We start from the raw sequence: 21214 nt of genomic DNA, 5'->3' as shown, positions 1-21214 counted from the left end.
GTTAGAGCAATCAGTCTTTATCTTCAAGCAACTGCTCAGATAAGAAAAACTGACTGTTTATTTATTCTGCCAGAAGGCCCTAGAAGGGGTCAGGCAGCGTCAAAGTCCACTCTCTCAAGGTGGATCAGACAGGTTATTTCTCAGGCCTATGACTTAAAGGGGAAGATTCCTCCTTTTCAGGTGAAAGCGCACTCTACTAGGGCTGTCAGTGCTTCTTGGGCAGTGCATCACCAGGCCTCCCTGGCTCAGATCTGTAAGGCTGCGACTTGGTCATCAGTCCACACATTCACCAGATTCTATCAGGTGGATGTCAGAGGGCAAGAGGATATCGCCTTCGGGCGCAGTGTACTGCAGGCTGCAGTTTAGGTCCTCAGGTCCCTGGCGGTCTAGATTCATGATCTGTGTCTCCCTCCCCTCAACCTGAGCATTGCTATGGGACATCCCACTATGTAATGAAGCTCCTGTGTCCCGTGATGTATGATCAAGAAAATAGGATTTTTATATACAGCTTACCTGTAAAATCCTTTTCTTGAGAGTACATCACGGGACACAGGGCTCCCGCCCCTCTTGGGTTTTACGTGGTTTCTTATTGCTTTGCTACAAAACTGAGGTACCTCCCTAATGGGAGGGGTTATATAGGGGAGGAATTCTCTTTAATTGGGTCAACCAGTGTCCAATCACCAGAGGTGCCTATATAACCCACTATGTAATGAAGCTCCTGTGTCCCGTGATGTACTCTCAAGAAAAGGATTTTACAGGTAAGCTGTATATAAAAAATCCTACTATTGTCATTATAATACGTCTAAATCTGAAGCTTTTATGTAAAATTATTTTGGCGATCCTGCCACGGGGGTCCTTGTTCAGGCACTTCCTGTAACAAGGTGACAACACTGTCCCCCCGTCTCCTATTTCTGCTTCCACGTTGTCACCCTGCTACATGGACTACAAGCTGCTGTTTCAGCACACATTACACAGGCAATTTTCTTCCTGGTTGGTAAGTCGATGGGAATTAAAGTCAGGGGGGCAGCCAGGCAGTTAGCATCTTCAGAAGAGGTTCAGGCGACCCCCCCCCCTCTTGCTGTCAGTGTTGGTACTGACCTGTTTTTTTTTTCTTTTTTGACCCATTAAGAAACAATTAAAACCAAACTCAATAAAAAAAAGTATTTTTATTGCTCTTATTTATTTTTCCAGTGATCATGTATACAGGGATTCACTTTACAATACATTATTAATCCGTCTTTTTTTTATTTTTATATAGAAGTATTTTAGATATATTATTTTCTTTTTTTTTGTTTTAAGATCTATTCATCTTTTCTTTATAGAAGTATTTCAGATATTCGCCGGTATTAAACATTTTCCACATCAGTGCAGGATGAGGATGTACATTATTTACAGGACACTTGGAGAGGAAAAATTACCCCTTCCTTTTACACTTAGGGGGGTATTTATAAAAAAAAAAAATAATAATAATATAAAAAAATGCATAGCTGTTTATCCATCAAAGCTGTATGTAAATTTGCTGTGTGTGAATTGAGCAAAATCGAATGTTCTCAGGCTATAGTCTCTGCAATTTGAACGTGTAAATGTAGAAAATACCACATTATGGCCACTAGATGGCACTGAGGATCATACTTTGTTCCTATGAAAGTTAGAGCCACCTAGTGGCCATACTGTGGTATTTTCCAAATTTACACATCTGAAAACCCCAAGAACATTCAATAGTGCACCCTTCGGAAAGGAGCAAATTTAAATGCAGTTTTTCAATGGGGGAGGGGGGGGGCACCTATGCAAAATTTATTTATAAACACCCGTTACCGACAATTTATATTCAAAGGGAAACCAAAATTCAGAGTGGTGCAATTACTTCCAATCACTGATTACTTTGTAGCAACATTACGGGATTGTTCCACCCAGAACTGATACTCGGGTGCTCCAGCAGGCAGGTGTCCCGGCGCTGGCTGAACTTACCACTGAAAGTGAATCTCGTTTATAAAGATGGCGGCTTTCAACGCAACGTAAAGCCCAACTCCGGCCCGGTCTTTAGTTTTGGATGCAGAAGGATTAGAACTTCTATCAGGTCCTGAATTCTGTCTGTATCCATGTGGAGGAGATTATATTGCTGCCTGTAAAGAGATGTTCTCTTCTCCTCCTCTTCTCTTTGGCGTTTGCCGAGTAGACAAGAGGCGTCGAGGTTTTCCGTCTCATAAGAGATCACAGACAGCAATACAACCATCACAGGGGCCCCAAACCTTCCGCCATCCCTCCAAGACTTTAAAAAAAGGAAAAGGTTTTGGCTGGAGTTGGGCTTTAACATTTTAGTATCGGAAAACCTGGTGGCCAAAAACCTTCTCCAGATGTTGTGATGGATCCAACTGCAGAAGTTGGAGGATGGAGAAGACTTCGGGGGCAACACCCCGAATATCCCGGAGACACGAGGGCTTATCTAGGGGAAAGGGCCGTGATGTGCTGTGAGCCTCAGCAGCCAATCAGACAGATTTGTTAAGAATGGATGGCTTCTGATTGGTGGCTGAGGGTTTGCACATCGTCCCTTACTAAATAAAAGGCCACCGTCTACAAAACCTGCGATACGGCGTGCGAAGGACGCGGCGCGGCCCTCAGAAGGAGCTTCTGTTTTGGGTTTGTTTGCGGAGTTTCTTCTTAAATGACATATTCATGGCGATACCCACGACCAGACATCCCAGCGCCACGCCGCCGATGGAGGCCACGATCACCGACCACATCGGAACCTGGTCTCCATCATCTTTCTCAGGTTCCACCAAGTCCTGGGGAAGACCACTGTTCTTCAGGGTGAAGAGGTAAGGGCGGTCCTGGAACAACACGACATGAAGCCAAATGATACGAGGTCCCCACTGCAACTTCACCCAACCCGCTCCACCCAACCCACTCTACCCAACCCGCTCCACTCAACCCGCTCCACCCAACCCGCTCCACCCAACCCGCTCCACTCAACCCGCTCCACCCAACCCGTTCCACCCAACCCACTCTACCCAACCCGCTCCACTCAACCCGCTCCACTCAACCCGCTCCACTAAACCCACTCTACCCAACCTGCTCCACTCAACCCGCTCAACTCAACCCGCTCCACCCGACCCGCTCAACTCAACCCGCTCCACACAACCCGCTCCACCCAACCCGCTCCACTCAACCCGCTCCACACAACCCGCTCCACCCAACCCGCTCCACCCAACCCGCTCCACCCAACCCGCTCCACCCGACCCGCTCAACTCAACCCGCTCCACACAACCCGCTCCACCCAACCCGCTCCACCCAACCCGCTCCACCCAACCCCCTCCACCCAACCCGCTCCACTCAACCCCCTCCACCCAACCCGCTCCACCCAACCCCCTCCACCCAACCCGCTCCACCCAACCCGCTCCACTCAACCCGCTCCACACAACCCGCTCCACCCAACCCGCTCCACCCAACCCGCTCCACCCAACCCCCTCCACCCAACCCGCTCCACCCAACCCCCTCCACCCAACCCGCTCCACCCAACCCGCTCCACCCAACCCGCTCCACCCAACCCGCACCACCCAACCCGCTCCACTCAACCCGCTCCACCCAACCCGCTCCACACAACCCGCTCCAACCAACCCGCTCCACTCAACCCGCTCCACCCAACCCGCTCCACTCAACCCGCTCCACCCAACCCGCTCCACCCAACCCGCTCCACCCAACCCGCTCCACCCAACCCGCACCACCCAACCCGCTCCACTCAACCCGCTCCACCCAACCCCCTCCACCCAACCCGCACCACCCAACCCGCTCCACTCAACCCGCTCCACCCAACCCGCTCCACACAACCCGCTCCAACCAACCCGCTCCACCCAACCCGCACCACCCAACCCGCTCCACTCAACCCGCTCCACCCAACCCGCTCCACACAACCCGCTCCAACCAACCCGCTCCACTCAACCCGCACCACCCAACCCGCTCCACTCAACCCGCTCCACCCAACCCGCTCCACACAACCCGCTCCAACCAACCCGCTCCACTCAACCCGCTCCACCCAACTAAAAGGGTGAGTCCAGGTTGTTGCCCAACTCCAGCCCCCCTCCCCAGTGCCTGTCCCCACAAACAATTCACCCCCCATCCCCAGATCACGTCTCCACAAACAACTGCCCCCCATCCCCAGATCACTTCTCCACAAACAATTCACCCCCCATCCCCAGATCACGTCCCCACAAACAACAGCCCCCCATCCCCAGATCACTTCTCCACAAACAATTCACCCCCCATCCCCAGATCACGTCTCCACAAACAACCTCCCCACCCATCCACAGATCACGTCCCCACAAACAACTCCCCCCATCCCCAGATCACGTCCCCACAAACAACTCCCCCCATCTCCAGATCACGTCCCCACAAACAACTCACTCCCCATCCGCAGATTGCGTCTCCACAAACAACTCCCCCATCCCCAGATCACATCTCCAAAATCAAATCCCCCACCCCCAGATCACATCTCCACAAACAACTCCCCCATCCCCAGATCACATCTCCAAAATCAAATCCCCCACCCCCAGATCACATCTCCACAAACAACCTCCCCCCATCCCCAGATCACATCTCCACAAACAACTCCCCCATCCCCAGATCACATCTCCAAAATCAAATCCCCCACCCCCAGATCACATCTCCACAAACAACCTCCCCCCATCCCCAGATCACATCTCCACAAACAACTCCCCCATATCCAGATCACGTCCCCACAAACAACTCACTCCCCATCCGCAGATTGCGTCTCCACAAACAACACCCCCATCCCCAGATCACGTCTTCGCAAACAACTCCCCCCCACCCATCCACAGATCACATCTCCACAAACAACTCCCCCATCCCCAGATCACATCTCCACAAACAACTCCCCCATCCCCAGATCACGTCTTCGCAAACAACTCCCCCCCACCCATCCACAGATCACATCTCCACAAACAACTCCCCCATCCCCAGATCACATCTCCACAAACAACTCCCCCATCCCCAGATCACGTCTTCGCAAAAAACTCCTCCCATCCCCAGATCACGACTTCACAAACAACTCCCCCCCCACCCATCCCCAGATCACATCTCCACAAACAACCCCCCCCATCCCCAGATCACATCTCCACAAACACCCCCCCATCCCCAGATCACATCTCCACAAACACCCCCCCATCCCCAGATCACATCTCCACAAACAACCCCCCCCCATCCCCAGATCACATCTCCACAAACACCCCCCCCCATCCCCAGATCACATCTCCACAAACAACCCCCCCATCCCCAGATCACATCTTCACAAACAACCCCCCCCCCCATCCCCAGATGACATCTCCACAAACAACTCCCCCATATCCAGATCACATCCCCACAAACAACTCACTCCCCATCCGCAGATTGCGTCTCCACAAACAACACCCCCATCCCCAGATCACGTCTTCGCAAACAACTCCCCCCATCCCCAGATCACGTCTTCACAAACAACTCCCCCCACCCATCCACAGATCACATCTCCACAAACAACTCCCCCATCCCCAGATCACGTCTTCACAAACAACTCCCCCATCCCCAGATCACATCTCCACAAACAACTCCCCCATCCCCAGATCACATCTCCAAAATCAAATCCCCCACCTCCAGATCACATCTCCACAAACAACCCCCCCCCCCCCCATCCCAAGATCACATCTCCACAAACAACTCCCCCATATCCAGATCACGTCCCCACAAACAACCCCCCCATCCCCAGATCACATCTCCACAAACAACACCCCCATCCCCAGATCACATCTCCACAAACAACCCCCCCATCCCCAGATCACATCTCCACAAACAACTGCCCCCATCCCCAGATCCTGTCTTCACAAACAACTCACCCCCCATCCCCAGATCACATCTCCACAAACAACTCCCCCCCCCATTCCCCACATCTGCTGCTGGAAAAAAAAAAACTTTTATTACTCCCTGTGACTCCTTATAAAATTCTTCCAGGGATACCTTGCATCCCATTGATGTAGATACACCCCCAAACTTACATCTTCCAAGGGTATGTTCATGTTATCCCCCCCCCCCAACCGTTTCTCAAAATCTCTCTTTCTACCGCATTCAACTGACACACAGCTTGCCCTACCAGGTCACATCTCAGAACCCCTTCCTGCTCCACTAGGTGCCCCCTACCCCCCACTGCTGCCATATTCTCCCCCAGGCTGGCTGTCCGTCTGGGAATGGAGAGAAGAGCACCCTTCACGTCTGGTAGGAAGAGCTGACCAGGAAAGGTGGAACCATTAGCACTTTTACTGGCCACGCCAAGGCATCAGGTGAGCCACCAAAGGCATAAAATTTGGTGCCACCCTCGAACAACATGCCGCCTGAAGCAGAGGGCGCTCTTCACCTCCTGCTCTGCCCCGCTCAGTGATGTGCCTGGATATTTATAGTTAGGAGTCGGGTTCACTTACATTGGTGGGACATTTCAGTCTGTTCCGGTCGTAGGTGTAGTTGTTGTAGTCCGTTTTCTGTCCAACCGGCTCCAGCTGGGAAAACAAACGTATTGTAAGATAAAGAGATTAAAAAATAAATAACCGGTTGGGTCAGGGGCCACCATTACCAATCTTGGGGCCCCATGCAGTCCTCCCCCTCCCCCATGCTCTTTAACCCCTTTTTTTTTTGGACACATGACTAACCCCGGGTACTTTCACCCCCCCCCCCCTCCTGCCCAGGCCAATTCTCAGCTTTCAGCGCTCTCACACTTTGAATGACAATTACGCGGTCATGTGACACTGTAACCATATGATGTTTGTATCATTTTCTTCACACAAATAGAGATTTCTTTTGGTGGTATTTAATCACCACTGGGGGTTATTTTTTGGTAAATAAACAAAAAAAGGCAGAACATTTTGAAAAAAAAAAGTTTTTCTTTGTGTCTGTTGTAATACAGTGCCTTGAAAAAGTATTCATACCCCCTGACATTCCCCACATGTTGTCATGTCACACCCAAAACCATAAATGTATTTTATTGGGATTTTCTGTGATGGACCAACACAAAGTGTCACATAATTGTGAAGTGGAAGGAAAATGATAAATGATACAAATAAATCTGTGAAAAGTGTGGGGGAGGGGCATTTGTATGGCGCCCCCCGGAGTCAATACTTTGTAGAACCCCCTTTCTCTACAAGTCTTTTTGGGGGTGTCTCTACCAGCTTTGCACATCTAGAGAGGACATTTCTGCCCATTCTTCTTCTTTGTAGAATATCTCAAGCTCTGTCAGATTGGATGGAGAGCGTCTGTGATCAGCAATTTTCAAGTCTGGCCACAGATTCTCAATGGGATTTAGGTCTGGACTGTGACTGGGCCATTCTAACACATGAATATGCTTTGATGTAAACCATTCCATTGTAGCTCTGGCTGGATGTTTCGGGTCGTTGTCCTGCTGGAAGGGGAACCTCCGCCCCGGTCTCAAGTCTTCTGCCGACTCTAACAGGTTTTCTTCTAAGATTGTCCTGTATTTGTCTCCATCCATCTTCCCATCACCTCTGACCAGCTTCCCTGTCCCTGCTGAAGAAAACCATCCCCACCACATGATGCTGCCACCACCATGTCTCACGGTGGGGATGGTGTGTTCGGGGGGATGGGCGGTGTTAGTTTTCCCCACACATAGCGTTTTGCTTTTAGGCCATAAAGTAGAATTTTGGTCTCCTCTGACCAGATCACCTTCTTCCACATGTTTGCTGCCCCCTCCCCCACATGGCTTCTCACAAACTACAATCAGGACTTCTTATGACTTTCTTTCTCCAATGTCTTTCTTCTTGTCACTCTTCCATAAAGGGCAGATTTGTGGAGAGACGACTAATAGTTGTCCTGTGGACAGATTCTCCCCCCTGAGCTGTGGATCTCTGCAGCTCCTCCAGAGTTACCATGGACCTCTTGGCTCTTCTCTGATGAATGCTCTCCTTGCCCGGCCCGGTCAGTTTAGGTGGACGGCCATGTCTTGGTAGGTTTGCGGTTGTGCCCATACTCTTTCCATTTTCCGATGATGGATTGAACAGAGCTCCGTGAGATGGTCAAAGCTTGGGAGATTTTATTATAACCCAACCCTGCTTTATACTTCCCCACAACTTTATCCCGGACCTGTCTGGTGTGTTCCTTGGCCTTCATGATGCTGTTTGTTCACTAAGGTTCTCTAACAGACCTCTGAGGGCTTCACAGAACAGCTGTATTTATACTGAGATTAAATGACACACAGGTGGGCTCTATTTACTAATTAGGTGACTTCTGAAGGCAATTGGTTCCTCTAGATTTTAGTTAGGGGTATCAAAGTAAAGGGGGCGCCATACAAATGCCCCTCCCCCACACTTTTCACATATTTATTTGTATCATTTATCATTTTCCTTCCACTTCACAATTATGTGACACTTTGTGTTGGTCTATCACATAAAATCCCAATAAAATCAAGGGGTGTGAATACTTTTTCAAGGCTCTGTATATTGAAAACAAGTACATTTTCTTCTTCATGGATGTTTGCTGATGAGGCTGCACTGATGAGGCTGCACTGATGAGGCTGCACTGATGAGGCTGCACTATTGGGCACTGATGAGGCTGCACTGATGAGGCTGCACTGATGAGGCTGCACTGATGAGGCTGCACTATTGGGCACTGATGAGGCTGCACTGATGAGGCTGCACTATTGGGCACTGATGAGGCTGCACTGATGAGGCTGCACTGATGAGGCTGCACTATTGGGCACTGATGAGGCTGCACTGATGAGGCTGCACTGATGAGGCTGCACTGATGAGGCTGCACTGATGAGGTTGCACTATTGGGCACTGATGAGGCTGCACTGATGAGGCTGCACTGATGAGGCTGCACTGATGAGGCTGCACTGATGAGGCTGCACTGATTGGGCACTGATGAGGCTGTACTGATTGGCACTTATAACCAGCACTGATCTGCACTGATAGGCACTAATAAGTCAGCACTGATTGGCACTGATGGGGCTGCTCTGATGGGCACTGATCTTCATTCATCTGCACTGATTGGCACTGATTATTAGTGTGAAGAATGTCCTTACTGTGCCCTGTGTCAGCCTTGCTAGTTGCCAGCTCTCCTTTCCTCACACAGACAGAGTGTGTGAGGAAAGGAATGCCGATACCCATCAAGTCTGTTTATATGTAATCAGCTGTGATTGGACACAGCTGATCACATAGTAAATGGCTGCTGTGATTGGCCCTTTACCCCGATCTGTGATTAGCTGTGTCTACAGGACTCATTGGTCACAGAGTGCGCCCGGCTCTGGGAGGGCATCCATGGACGCCCTCCCAGAACTGGAGAGCCACACTGGCATTGTCTTTTGGCTATATAAGTATGACATGTTTGGTATTTTTATTAATACGAAGCTTTATAAACTGCCTATTTGTACTGAACGTTGCGCGGTGCCCGGCGTGGGGCGGGTGACCCGACATACCATGTTATTCCACAGCGCCTTCGCCATCTCTGCATGCCCGCGCTCGTGGAAGTGGAAGCAGTCCTTGGAGAAGTAGCTGACGTCCGGCTGTCCGAGCTGAGAAAAGAACAGAATTCATTGAATTAAAACCTAAAATGTACTGATGTCATTTTATACTCAGTGATGTCATCACCGGGTCTCTGTGCTTCTCTATGTAATGGAGGCGGATCATGGCTGGTGGGAGGGGCTGGTAGGGGGCTGTACATTCCTTCCTGAAGACATTCCCCCCTCCCCCGGCCTCACTACTCCTCACCATAGCCCTCAGCCCTGATGCAAGCAGTGGGAGGGGTTATGCAAATATTAATAACACCTTGATGGGCAGTTGTCAGTCTGGAGGAGTGGGAGTTCCTAGGTGGGCTGTATTTGCATAAGTGACACCCACATGTGATGCTGACCCTCCATGATTGAAAGACCTATCGTCCAATGAGTGAAAGGGGTTGGGCCAGGGATAGTCAGGCTAATGCTGGACCTCCTCCAGCCAGGAAATTAGACGGGGCTCTATCTGACTTGCTGCAGCTTCAAATGTATATGGAGAGAAGCTCACAGTGTGCAGTGAAATCAGAGAAAGATGTTTTAGTCTGGGGGAGGAGCCGGTACACCTGTGCAAGACTGAAGGGGAGGAGCCGCTACACATGTGCAAGACTGAAGGGGGAGGAGCCGCTACACCTCTGCAAGACTGAAGGGGAGGAGCCAGTACAACTGTGCAAGACTGAAGGGGGAGGGGCCAGTACACCTGTGCAAGACTGAAGGGGAGGAGCCGCTACACCTGTGCATGACTGAAGGGGAGGAGCCGCTACACCTGTGCATGACTGAAGGGGAGGAGCCGGTACACCTTTGCAAGACTGAAGGGGAGGAGTCGGTACACCTGTGCAAGACTAGAGGGGAGGCGCCACTACACCTGTGCATGACTGAAGGGGAGGAGTCGGTAACACCTGTGCAAGACTGAAGGGGAGGAGTCGGTAATACCTGTGCAAGACTGAAGGGGAGGAGTCGGTACACCTGTGCAAGACTAAAGGGGAGGAGCTGCTACACCTGTGCAAGACTAAAGGGGAGGAGCTGCTACACCTGTGCAAGACTAAAGGGGAGGAGCTGCTACACCTGTGCAAGACTAAAGGGGAGGAGCTGCTACACCTGTGCAAGACTAAAGGGGAGGAGTCAGTAACACCTGTGCAAGACTAAAGGGGAGGAGCCGCTACACCTGTGCAAGACTAAAGGGAAGGAGCCTGTACACCTGTGCATGACTGAAGGGGAGGAGCCTGTACACCTGTGCATGACTGAAGGGGAGGAGCCTGTACACCTGTGCATGACTGAAGGGGAGGAGCCTGTACACCTGTGCATGACTGAAGGGGAGGAGCCTGTACACCTGTGCAAGACTGAAGGGGAGGAGTCGGTACACCTGTGCAAGACTGAAGGGAAGGTGCCTGTACACCTGTGCAAGACTGAAGGGGAGGAATCGGACACCTGTGCAAGACTGAAGGGGAGGAGCCGCTACACCTGTGCAAGAAGGGGAGGGGCCGGTACACCTGTGCAAGAAGGGGAGGGGCCGGTACACCTGTGCAACAAGGGGAGGCAGGAGGGAGGATTTAATTGAACATAAAAGACACACCGAATCGCAACCTCCGATCAACTAACCAGGTACCTCCTTCTCATACCTAAATCCCGTTACAAAGCAAAGGGAGAGCGAAGATTCGCAGTCCAAGGACCACGGCTATGAAATGCTCTACCCACTAACATCCGCATAGAAAAAAAACATTGGCCTTCAGAAAAAAACTCAAGACCCTCCTCTTCTAAGGAACAGGAAGCACAGGACGGATCAAGCCCCTTGAGGCGATTCAGTTTGCAGTTGTAGCGCTATATAAATCATTCATTCATTCAGGGCGGTGCAATTTCTGAATAATGATATCAATGAGAAATGTGAGACTTACATTGTCCACTGGCACAATTGTGTTCCTGAAGAAGGGCTGAGCCACCGCAGCGAAGTCCTCCCGCTCGGTGTACTTCTCTGGTAGCTGAGCCAAGTGAACCTGAATAGAAAGAGAATAAGAATCAAAGACAAATGTTACAGTATTATAAATCCGCAATAAATCGGCACCCGATGATGTCACAGACACTGCATAGAACCCGGAGCAGGTCAATCCCAAATAACAGAGTATGGAAGAGTGCTGCATTATGTGGGAAAGGCGCCGAGACCTCCATGTGCGAAATCAAATGAAAATACAAACTATTCTTATGTAATATTACACATTAATCTGGCTGCAAAAATTACATGAGATTTTATCAAATTCCCGATCATAATAAATGAAGTGAAATATATACAAAGTTGCCATAAATGTCTTCTTATGTTTCTGACACTCTCTAGAAGCCTGGAGTAACGATCTCGGTCTGCGGACACAAGTCACTCGGCTGTATAAGAGCGCCCCCCTACTGGTCACATCCTCACCTGCAGATCTCTGTTGAATTTCTTGATCTGGTTCAGCTCTGGAGATCCATCTCGCGGATTTATAAAGCACGGACAGGCGTTACTGCGGTGGAACAAATGGATTTACTTGTATTACAAGGGCAGTTCAGTGGAATATACAAGAAGCACAGAATGTACAGAGGATCACTTTGCCCTCCGGGCAGTGTGTAAAGTACGGCCCCCCTATATTTATTGCATAACGGGGGCGGTCCTTTTATGGACTATGTGCCACTGCCCCACCCCAATACCGATCACCACACTAGAGGCACTCGGCAAGTTCTGTCTCTTCTGTTCCTAAGGACCTTCCCCCAAGCTCATAAACACTCCTACTGCAAGACTGCTTTCAACTTTCAGTTGATTTTCGTGATGACGCTAGCTAAATTTAAAGAAAAATATATGTGTTTTAATGGATCACAGATGTGAATTAATGGGCGTTTCTACTGTCACTGAAGGTTTTGCTTGATATTCATTCATATGGTGCCAGATTGTCCATCAGAACACTGAACCAGCCAAATCAGTCAATGCCATCATTCTATTATCCCTACAAAAGGTTTACAGAGGTCAATAGCTTCAGCTTCAGTTTACAGACATGTACTTCCTAGGCTTGCTCCAAGTCAGTGACTGACAAGGTAGAAAAGCCAGGATGAGAGAGACTGTAGACTGTATCTATCAAACATGTTAGCGGTGATCTCTCCCAGATTTCTGTCCTCCCAGGTTCTCTTTATGGCCTCAGCCAAATATGGTGTCACAAGGTCGGTGTAAGCCATGTTGTTGGAAGACGTCACAAGCTTGCTAGTAGATTAGAGTCAACACTTACGGTTTTAAGAGGCTGCAGCCAATGGTGTCTGCGGTCACCGCGCGTAGTCCTTCTATCTCCATGATCTCCACCAAGTTGATGAAAGCACGGGGCACCTGAGGAGAAACCAATCGCAAACTGATAAATGGATACTGAGCCTTGCAAAGCATCATGGGGGATTTCCCAACAAACTTTATTCTTACTGAGTGCCATCACCTTATGATATCTGCAAATGCATCACAAGGAGGTTGGGAGGCCTTTCTGGGGCGTGCTCTTCAGGGTCGAATACTATGCTGTTGAGGAGCCTTAGGAACCTGTCTACTATCACCAGTGGTGTCACTAAGGTGGGGCCTGAGGGGGCCACGACCCCCCCAATTTTATAGCGTGATCCCCCATGTGCCCCCCTTCCCTCTCCTCCCTCTAATCACCATGCACTGGTGAGGCTGCATTGATGGGCACTGATCAGGCTGCATTGATGTACACTGGTGAGGCTGCATTGATGGGCACTGATGAGGCTGCGCTGATGGACACTGTTAAGGCTGCATTGATTGGCCCTGGTGCGGCTGCAATGATGGGCACTGGTAAAGCTGCACTAATGGGCACTGGTGAGGTTGTATTGATGGGCACTGGTGAGGCTGCATTTATGGGCACTGGTGAGGCTGAATTTATGGGCACTGGTGAGGCTGAATTTATGGGCACTGGGGAGGCTGCAATGATTGGCACTGGTGAAGCTGCATTGATGGGCACTGGTGAAGCTGCATTGATAACCTCTGGAGTGCATTCTACTCTATATATATATATATATATATATATATATATTGCATTTTATGGTTGCCCCCCTCCTTTATCCCTGTCCCCCCATGTGCCCCCCCCCCCTAAATATGAAAGCTGGAGACGCCATTGACTATTACTATTTTATTACTATGATTAGTGATTGATTGGTAAACAGATGTAATAAATGAATCCCTATAGGTGAGGATAAGATACACAATTACAATGTAGCTGTCCGTCTTCTGAAGATCACAGCCCCGTGCTGCAGACTCAGGGCCCCTCCCCTTCCTAATAGCACCTATGGCTGATATTATTGATCAGGTTGGCGGGTGATGCACACCGTATGCATTACTAGCCCTGGGTGTGACCGTACTATACCTCATCATAGAAGATGTCCAGAGCCGTCTGAAGATGTTTCATGTGATTCTCCAGAGAATATCGTGTCTGAGAAGGCAAACAAAAAAAGGAAATATCAATTTTACTCAACTTTAAATAATTAAAAATATTAGTAAAACTAATTATAAATCTTAACTACATTTATATAGAGTAATATTTAGTAGGAAGATATATTAGACGACATTACCTTCTAATTCCCCTTATTTATGACATGACAATTTAGCACGATACCTTCATACTTCATGTATCGCACCCGTTTCTTACGCCGTGTACCCGAGTCACATGACAGTATATATTCATCATTAGCACATTGTGAAATATACTGCAAAGTGCAGCTGTAAAGCCATTTTTTTTTTTCACAAAACTTTTACATTTTATACTTGCATACTGAACACTTTTTGAATGTATATCTTCTGTATACCGGTAATAGCTCCCTCTATTGGCTGTCTGTATATCAGGAGGTGTGTTTGGAATTTTCCGCTATAAAACCCATGTTGTCATGTGACAACCAAAACCGTAAATGTATTTTATTGGGATTTTATGTGATGGACCAACACAAAGTGTCACATAATTGTGAAGTGGAAGGAAAATGATAAATGATACAAATAAATATGTGAAAAGTGTGGGGGAGGGGCATTTGTATGGCGCCCCCCCCGGAGTCAATACTTTGTAGAACCCCCTTTCTCTACAAGTCTTTTTGGGGATGTCTCTACCAGCTTTGCACATCTAGAGAGGACATTTCTGCCCATTCTTCTTCTTTGTAAAATATCTCAAGCTCTGTCAGATTGGATGGAGAGCGTCTGTGATCAGCAATTTTCAAGTCTTGCCCACAGATTCTCAATGGGATTTAGGTCTGGACTGTGACTGGGCCATTCTAACACATGAATATGCTTTGATGTAAACCATTCCATTGTAGCTCTGGCTGGATGTTTCGGGTCGTTGTCCTGCTGGAAGGGGAACCTCCGCCCCGGTCTCAAGTCTTCTGCCGACTCTAACAGGTTTTCTTCTAAGATTGTCCTGTATTTGTCTCCATCCATCTTCCCATCACCTCTGACCAGCTTCCCTGTCCCTGCTGAAGAAAACCATCCCCACCACATGATGCTGCCACCACCATGTCTCACGGTGGGGATGGTGTGTTCGGGGAATGGGCGGTGTTAGTTTCCCCCACACATAGCGTTTGGCTTTTAGGCCATAAAGTAGAATTTTGGTCTCCTCTGACCAGATCACCTTCTTCCACATGTTTGCTGCCCCCTCCCCCACATGGCTACTCACAAACTACAAACAGGACTTCTTATGACTTTCTTTCTCCAATGTCTTTCTTCTTGTCACTCTTCCATAAAGGGCAGATTTGTGGAGAGACGACTAATAGTTGTCCTGTGGACAGATTCTCCCCCCTCAGCTGTGGATCTCTGCAGCTCCTCCAGAGTCACCATGGACCTCTTGGCTCTTCTCTGATGAATGCTCTCCTTGCCCGGCCCGGTCAGTTTAGGTGGACGGCCATGTCTTGGTAGGTTTGCGGTTGTGCCCATACTCTTTCCATTTTCCGATGATGGATTGAACAGAGCTCCGTGAGATGATCAAAGCTTGGGAGATTTTATTATAACCCAACCCTGCTTTATACTTCTCCACAACTTCATCCCTGACCTGTGTTGTGTTTTTCTTGGCCTTCATGATGCTGTTTGTTCACTACGGTTCTCTAACAAACCTCTGAGGGCTTCACAGAACAGCTGTATTTATACTGAGATTATATTACACAAAGGTGGTCTCTATTTACTAATTAGGGGACTTCTGAAGGTTTTTGGTTCCACTAGATTTTAGTTAGGGGTATGAGAGTAAAGGGGGCCGAATACAAATGTACCCCACATGCCAGATATTTATTTGTAAAAAAAAAATGAAAATCGTTTTTCATTTTCCTTCCACTTCCCAATTATGTGACACTTTGTGTTGGTCTATCACATAAAATCCCAATAAAATACATTTATGTTTTTGGTTATAACATGAGAAAATGTGGAAAATTACAAGGGGTGTGAATACTTTTTCAAGGCTCTGTACTACAGCCTATTCACAGCACAGTAGTAAAGCGTTGGAGGATGGTATAGCTGCCTGAAAATAATATATTTGATATAGTCATATGGAATATTTACCTCAGTAAATAGAAATGTAAAACAAATAAACGTATCCTTTTTAGTCCTGAACAAAATGAATAACAATATATAGAAAACAAAGTATCTATTCATGGAAGCCAATGTATCTAAAATAATATCAATGAAAGATTTGCTATTCTAATGACTACCTGGATAACAAAACCTGTAATTCACTCGGCAGTGGTCTACTCACTCTGTTATGGCAGTACTGGCAGAGGTCATTGCCCCCAATAAAAATGGTGATCAACTTCCAGTCGTTTTCAAAATTAATAACCTGTAAGGCAGAAAAATATATGAGAGGGGGAGGGGTTCCTGGGGTTGGAAGGGTCATTATGGGGCTTGTAAATCCTCAATGGCTGAAGGTTGCTCGTGTGTTTTCTCTGTTGTGTCACGCTCTGTTACCTCTCATACATTTCACACTTTAAAAAGATTTGGCCTCTCGTTCTCAATGGGCTGCCAATGCATCGTAGTGCACAAAAAAAACAATTTTTTTCAATGCACCCCATCACAGGCTGTACAGCATTCATGAGAATTTTCGGACATTTTAGATTTTTTTTTTGAGATTTAACAAACACATGCAGTTTTAAGGTTTGATTGACATGTTTGGTATCTGTTTACTTGACACGACTTTTTCTTTTTTTTAACCTTTTTAACCCAAAAATTGGATGTTATATTGTATTTGTTTACACTAAAATGATCAAACCCAGCATAGGTTCTCTTAAAACCCAGGAGTCGTGGTTCTCATTAAAACCTAGCAGAGGTCCTCATCAAACACTGTAAAGGTTCTTGTAAAACCCAGGAGAGGTTCTCATCAAAACCTAGCAGAAATCCTCATCAAATCCAGCAGAGGTTCTCCTCAACAAAGGTTCTCATAAAACCTGACAGAGGTTCCCGTGAAACCCAGGAGAGGTTGTCACTAAAACCTAGCAGAGGTCCTCATCAAACCCAGGAGAGGTCCTCATCAAATCCAGGAGAGGTCCTCATCAAATCCAGGAGAGGTCCTCATCAAACCCAGGAGAGGTCCTCATCAAACCCAGGAGAGGTCCTCATCAAACCCAGGAGAGGTCCTCATCAAATCCAGGAGAGGTCCTCATCAAATCCAGGAGAGGTCCTCATCAAATCCAGGAGAGGTCCTCATCAAACCCAGGAGAGGTCCTCATCAAATCCAGGAGAGGTCCTCATCAAATCCAGGAGAGGTCCTCATCAAACCCAGGAGAGGTCCTCATCAAATCCAGGAGAGGTCCTCATCAAACCCAGGAGAGGTCCTCATCAAATCCAGGAGAGGTCCTCATCAAACCCAGGAGAGGTCCTCATCAATTCTAGGAGAGGACCTCATCAATTCTAGGAGAGGACCTCATCAAACCTGGCAGAGGTTCTTATAAAAACCCAGAAGTCCTCATCAAACTCAGCAGAGGTTCTCATAAAACCCAGGAGAAGTTCTCATCAAACCCAGCAGAGGTTCTCATTAAACCCAGGAGAAGTCCTTGTCAAACCTAGGAGAGGTTCTCATAAAACCCCACAAATGTTCTCATCAAACCCAGGAGAAGTTCTCATGAAAGCTGGAAGAGTTTCCAACCAAACCTAGCAGAGGCTATCATTAAACCCAGTAGAGGTCCTCATCAAATCCAGCAGAGGCCCTCATAAAACCCAGGAGAGGCCCTTATCAAATCCGGCAGAGGTTCTTCTGAAACCCAGTAGAGGCCCTCATAAAACCCGACAGAGGTTTTCATCAAACCCAGCAGAGGTTCTCCTAAAAACTCAGCAGAGCTTCCCCACTCTGTATAAAACCAGGAAACGAATGACAATAAAATTGAGTAACAACTTTGTGTGGACACATTGGTTCTACTCACCGTACTCTCCTTCATCTTATTCACCAGTGTCCTCGCCTGGGTTGTTATGTTCCTGACAAAGGACAACATCTTATTATTAAAGAGAATCTATACCAGTGTTTAGTCAAGTTTTTCTTTCAGTATTTGTTATCTTTTCAAATATTTTTTTTATTAACATAAAAAAAGGGGTAGCAGTACACAAGTACAGAAGGTCGCATAGTAGAGAGATACTATAACATCAAAATGCAGGCAACACTTACAGTACAAGGCTAACGATTGAGTCATAAATACCATATGTAAACATCCAAGATCCATTAAAACCCCAACAGATCGTTTTGGCAAGAAATAGTCACTTAGGATCTAGGGCAAACCGTAAGGGGGATCTGTGAACTTTTCTCATTTCCTCCCTATTTGTGTATTAAATACACCATTGAAAGCCTTTTGTTATATCTGCAGGATAAGTGCAAAAACAATACTGCTCGATCTTGCCAAAAATCCAATGTCCTGTGTCCTGGTAACACTTTCTATGTTAACTCATAGAAACTGTTTACCACCCCCATCAGTTTCTCTATTTGGACTACAAGTCACTTAGTTACTATGCTGTGGATAACAAGACAGTTGGAAAGTTTAACAAAAGACAATGGGCAGGGCTGACACCAAATAAATGCTGTGCATTGTCAGCCCACCATAGGAAAATAGGAGCTGAGTGCAATTCTGGCAGGTCAACAGGTATTGTTCTTGCATTGCAGATGGGCAGGTAGGTCATTGAGCCACTTCCGGGGAGGGGGGAGGACAGGATGAAATCAGCTGCAAAGTCACTGCTGGGAGGGGGGAGCAGGGGATTTGAGCTGCTAAGTAAATGCTACTGAAGTCATTGCTGGATCAGGGGGAGATGAGCCGTTGAGAGAACAAGTCACTACTGGGAAGGGAAAGAGAGATGCTGAGCTAGGCCCCATGCACACTGTGCCTTTACCCCCCGGGTGCATGGGGCAATATACATGCTATATACATATTGTATACACTTTCACTTACTCTGCCTTGGCTCCACTAACAGCCACATTGAACATTTCATTTAGCCGGCCGGTCCCGGTGGAGTATCCCTTTACGTTGGGATTGAACTTCTTCAAGATGTCTTAAAAGTTAAATAGAGAAAAACCAATGACAAATCATTCAGAAATGATACAAAGAGTTCCGTTATATCATTAGAGCCCCCTATAAAAGAAGAGAGGTAACACTAGTCTCAGCCCCCGATCGATCTTCACCCTACTGCAGAGCTACTCTGGCCTGAGATTCTTCAAAACTCAGCACTCCAAAATAGGTGTTGGATGCCTGAGCCCCCGACTGGGCAATGTGGCTCCACCCATGAGGGACTAAGTTACTGGATCCTGCAAATTTGGAACCCTGCGCCTGGTACCCTGGTGTGCATTGGGGGTTGCCATCTGATACCCATGAACAGACTCTATTGTCTTTGGAGCTTTGAAAGTAAGTGAAGACTGGAGGCAGAGGTGGTGATATTATGTCCATTCTTTTTTCATAGTGATTTTTTTAGCACTTTTTAGTCCAAACTAGAGGTCGATTGGGTAAAAATGTGCCCCGCATTACTCAAATTTAATCTGAATTCGTCCCCTACAGCGCCTCTTTTTTGGCCACAAGATGTCCTCAGCCTTCCCAGGTTGAAAGACACACATTGTCTCTCAAACCAGAAGACTGAGGACTGTACCGTGAGTGCACAGTGCTTGGTCCCACCCCTGAGGAGCCATCACTATAGCATCCTTCAAACTGTACTGATGTAGAGAGCAACGCTGATCTCATCACATCAGTTAGTATTTAAAAAAAAAAAAAGAAAAACACAGTGAGGAACCTTTAGGGCGCCGGTGGTGGTCTGGAGGGAAAAGGTGGAGTCTAGTTCGACTTTAAAGGATCCGAAAATAGATTTTACACAACAGGGGCTGTGCTGGAGAGGTCTGTACTCCTGCTATGACACTTGAAGGGTGGTCCCCGCTCTCCTTGTTCATTTTTAATTTGTTCATACCATAAGGAACACAAAACAAAGGAGTTGATGCGCCCAAAGTTTGATGGGATCACGAAACTCCAAGGTGACAGAAAACAGAGGCAGGAACTATGGCAGGGAGTGGTCACCTTCTACTACCAATAGAAGAAGCCAGCAGCCCGCCAGACTCCGCCTATAACCGCGATATAACTTGTATGTGTGGACCAGTCCTTTCATGAAAGCTAAAGAACTTACTTGGAATTGTTGTGACTTTGTCCAAAGTGTCATCTCCTCCAATACTGAAAGAAAAGGACACATCGCAATTAAATAATGCCCACAATTATTTCACAACAATTTATTTAACAAAAAAAATAAAAAAAGCTGTCCCTGTTATAGCCAATCAGATTCCAGCTGTTCCAATTATCCTCAGTATATGTAATGCAACTAATTTATAGGACACATTTTAGGAGCTTAGATATTACACTAAGAGCAGGCAGGGTGAACGTGGCTGTACAAGCATCTGATTGGCTACTATGGAAGATATCTTATATTTGGTACAGTTACACATTGTCCAATTTCAATCATGTTCTTCATTAATTGTGACATCATAGAATAAGCAGCTCTCACCTCCAGGAAATCCCCCTCCACTCCGTGGCTACATTCAGGATAGAGGTTGCTCTGGCACCGAAACCAGCCTACAAAACACATTACAATTAGTTCAGCAGGAGAATCTTCCAGGAATGTATTAAAGAGGGGCAAAATGGGCATTGGCATCAAACCCACAGGGATTGACCTACTAACTCCAACTGGGGTGCTTGCTTTGATCCACCAATATTACTTATATATCACTTTTTGTTAATTTTGCTTTTATTATAAGTTGTCAAGTTGATCGGGACCAATCGGCACTTTTTATTTATACTAAATAGATGAAGACCTATGGCACATCAAGGGTGGCACAGTGGTGTAGTGGGCGGCGCAGTGGTGTAGTGGGTAGCACAGTGGTGTAGTGGGCGGCACAGTGGTGTAGTGGTTAGCACTCTCGCCTAGCAGTAAAAAGGGTCGCTGGTTCAAATCTCAACCACGACACTACCTGCCTGGAGTTTGCATGTTCTCCCTGTGCCTGCATGGGTTTCCTCCGGGTACTCCAGTCTCCTCCCACACTCCAAAGACATGCAGGAAGGTAAATTGGCTTCTGTCCAAAATTGGCCCCTAGTATATGAATGGGGACCTTGGATTGTGGCTCCTTGAGGGTGTAGGAACCGACAGGGCCATCTTTAATACAGATTGGGCCCTGGGCAAGATTTTTCTTGTATCCCCCCCCCCCCCACCCC

The 21214-nt window shown here is 47.5% G+C and overlaps 1 protein-coding gene across 1 annotated transcript in view; it reads right to left on the bottom strand.

Moving 5' to 3' along the window:
- Positions 1-1147: 1147 nt before the first annotated feature.
- Positions 1148-21214, bottom strand: part of PLB1 (phospholipase B1) — a 200208-nt gene continuing 180141 nt past the window's right edge. Inside the window, exons 46-57 of the mRNA XM_077489431.1 lie at positions 20511-20578; positions 20139-20182; positions 18926-19025; positions 17915-17966; positions 16258-16338; positions 13903-13968; positions 12775-12869; positions 11940-12021; positions 11425-11523; positions 9461-9556; positions 6459-6533; positions 1148-2828 (exon numbers count right to left, since the gene is read on the bottom strand). Coding sequence (XP_077345557.1) covers positions 2616-2828; positions 6459-6533; positions 9461-9556; positions 11425-11523; positions 11940-12021; positions 12775-12869; positions 13903-13968; positions 16258-16338; positions 17915-17966; positions 18926-19025; positions 20139-20182; positions 20511-20578 — 1071 coding nt within the window. The 3' untranslated portion in view covers positions 1148-2615. The remainder of the gene's footprint in view (positions 2829-6458; positions 6534-9460; positions 9557-11424; positions 11524-11939; positions 12022-12774; positions 12870-13902; positions 13969-16257; positions 16339-17914; positions 17967-18925; positions 19026-20138; positions 20183-20510; positions 20579-21214) is intronic.

Source organism: Lithobates pipiens, unplaced genomic scaffold, assembly GCF_037356315.1.
Source record: "Lithobates pipiens isolate NorthernLeopardFrog02 unplaced genomic scaffold, aLitPip1_a1.2 Scaffold_18, whole genome shotgun sequence".
Classification (NCBI taxonomy): Eukaryota; Metazoa; Chordata; class Amphibia; order Anura; family Ranidae; genus Lithobates; species Lithobates pipiens.
The sequence above is the reverse complement of the archived record's forward strand: the minus strand, read 5'-3'. Positions and strand labels throughout refer to the sequence as shown.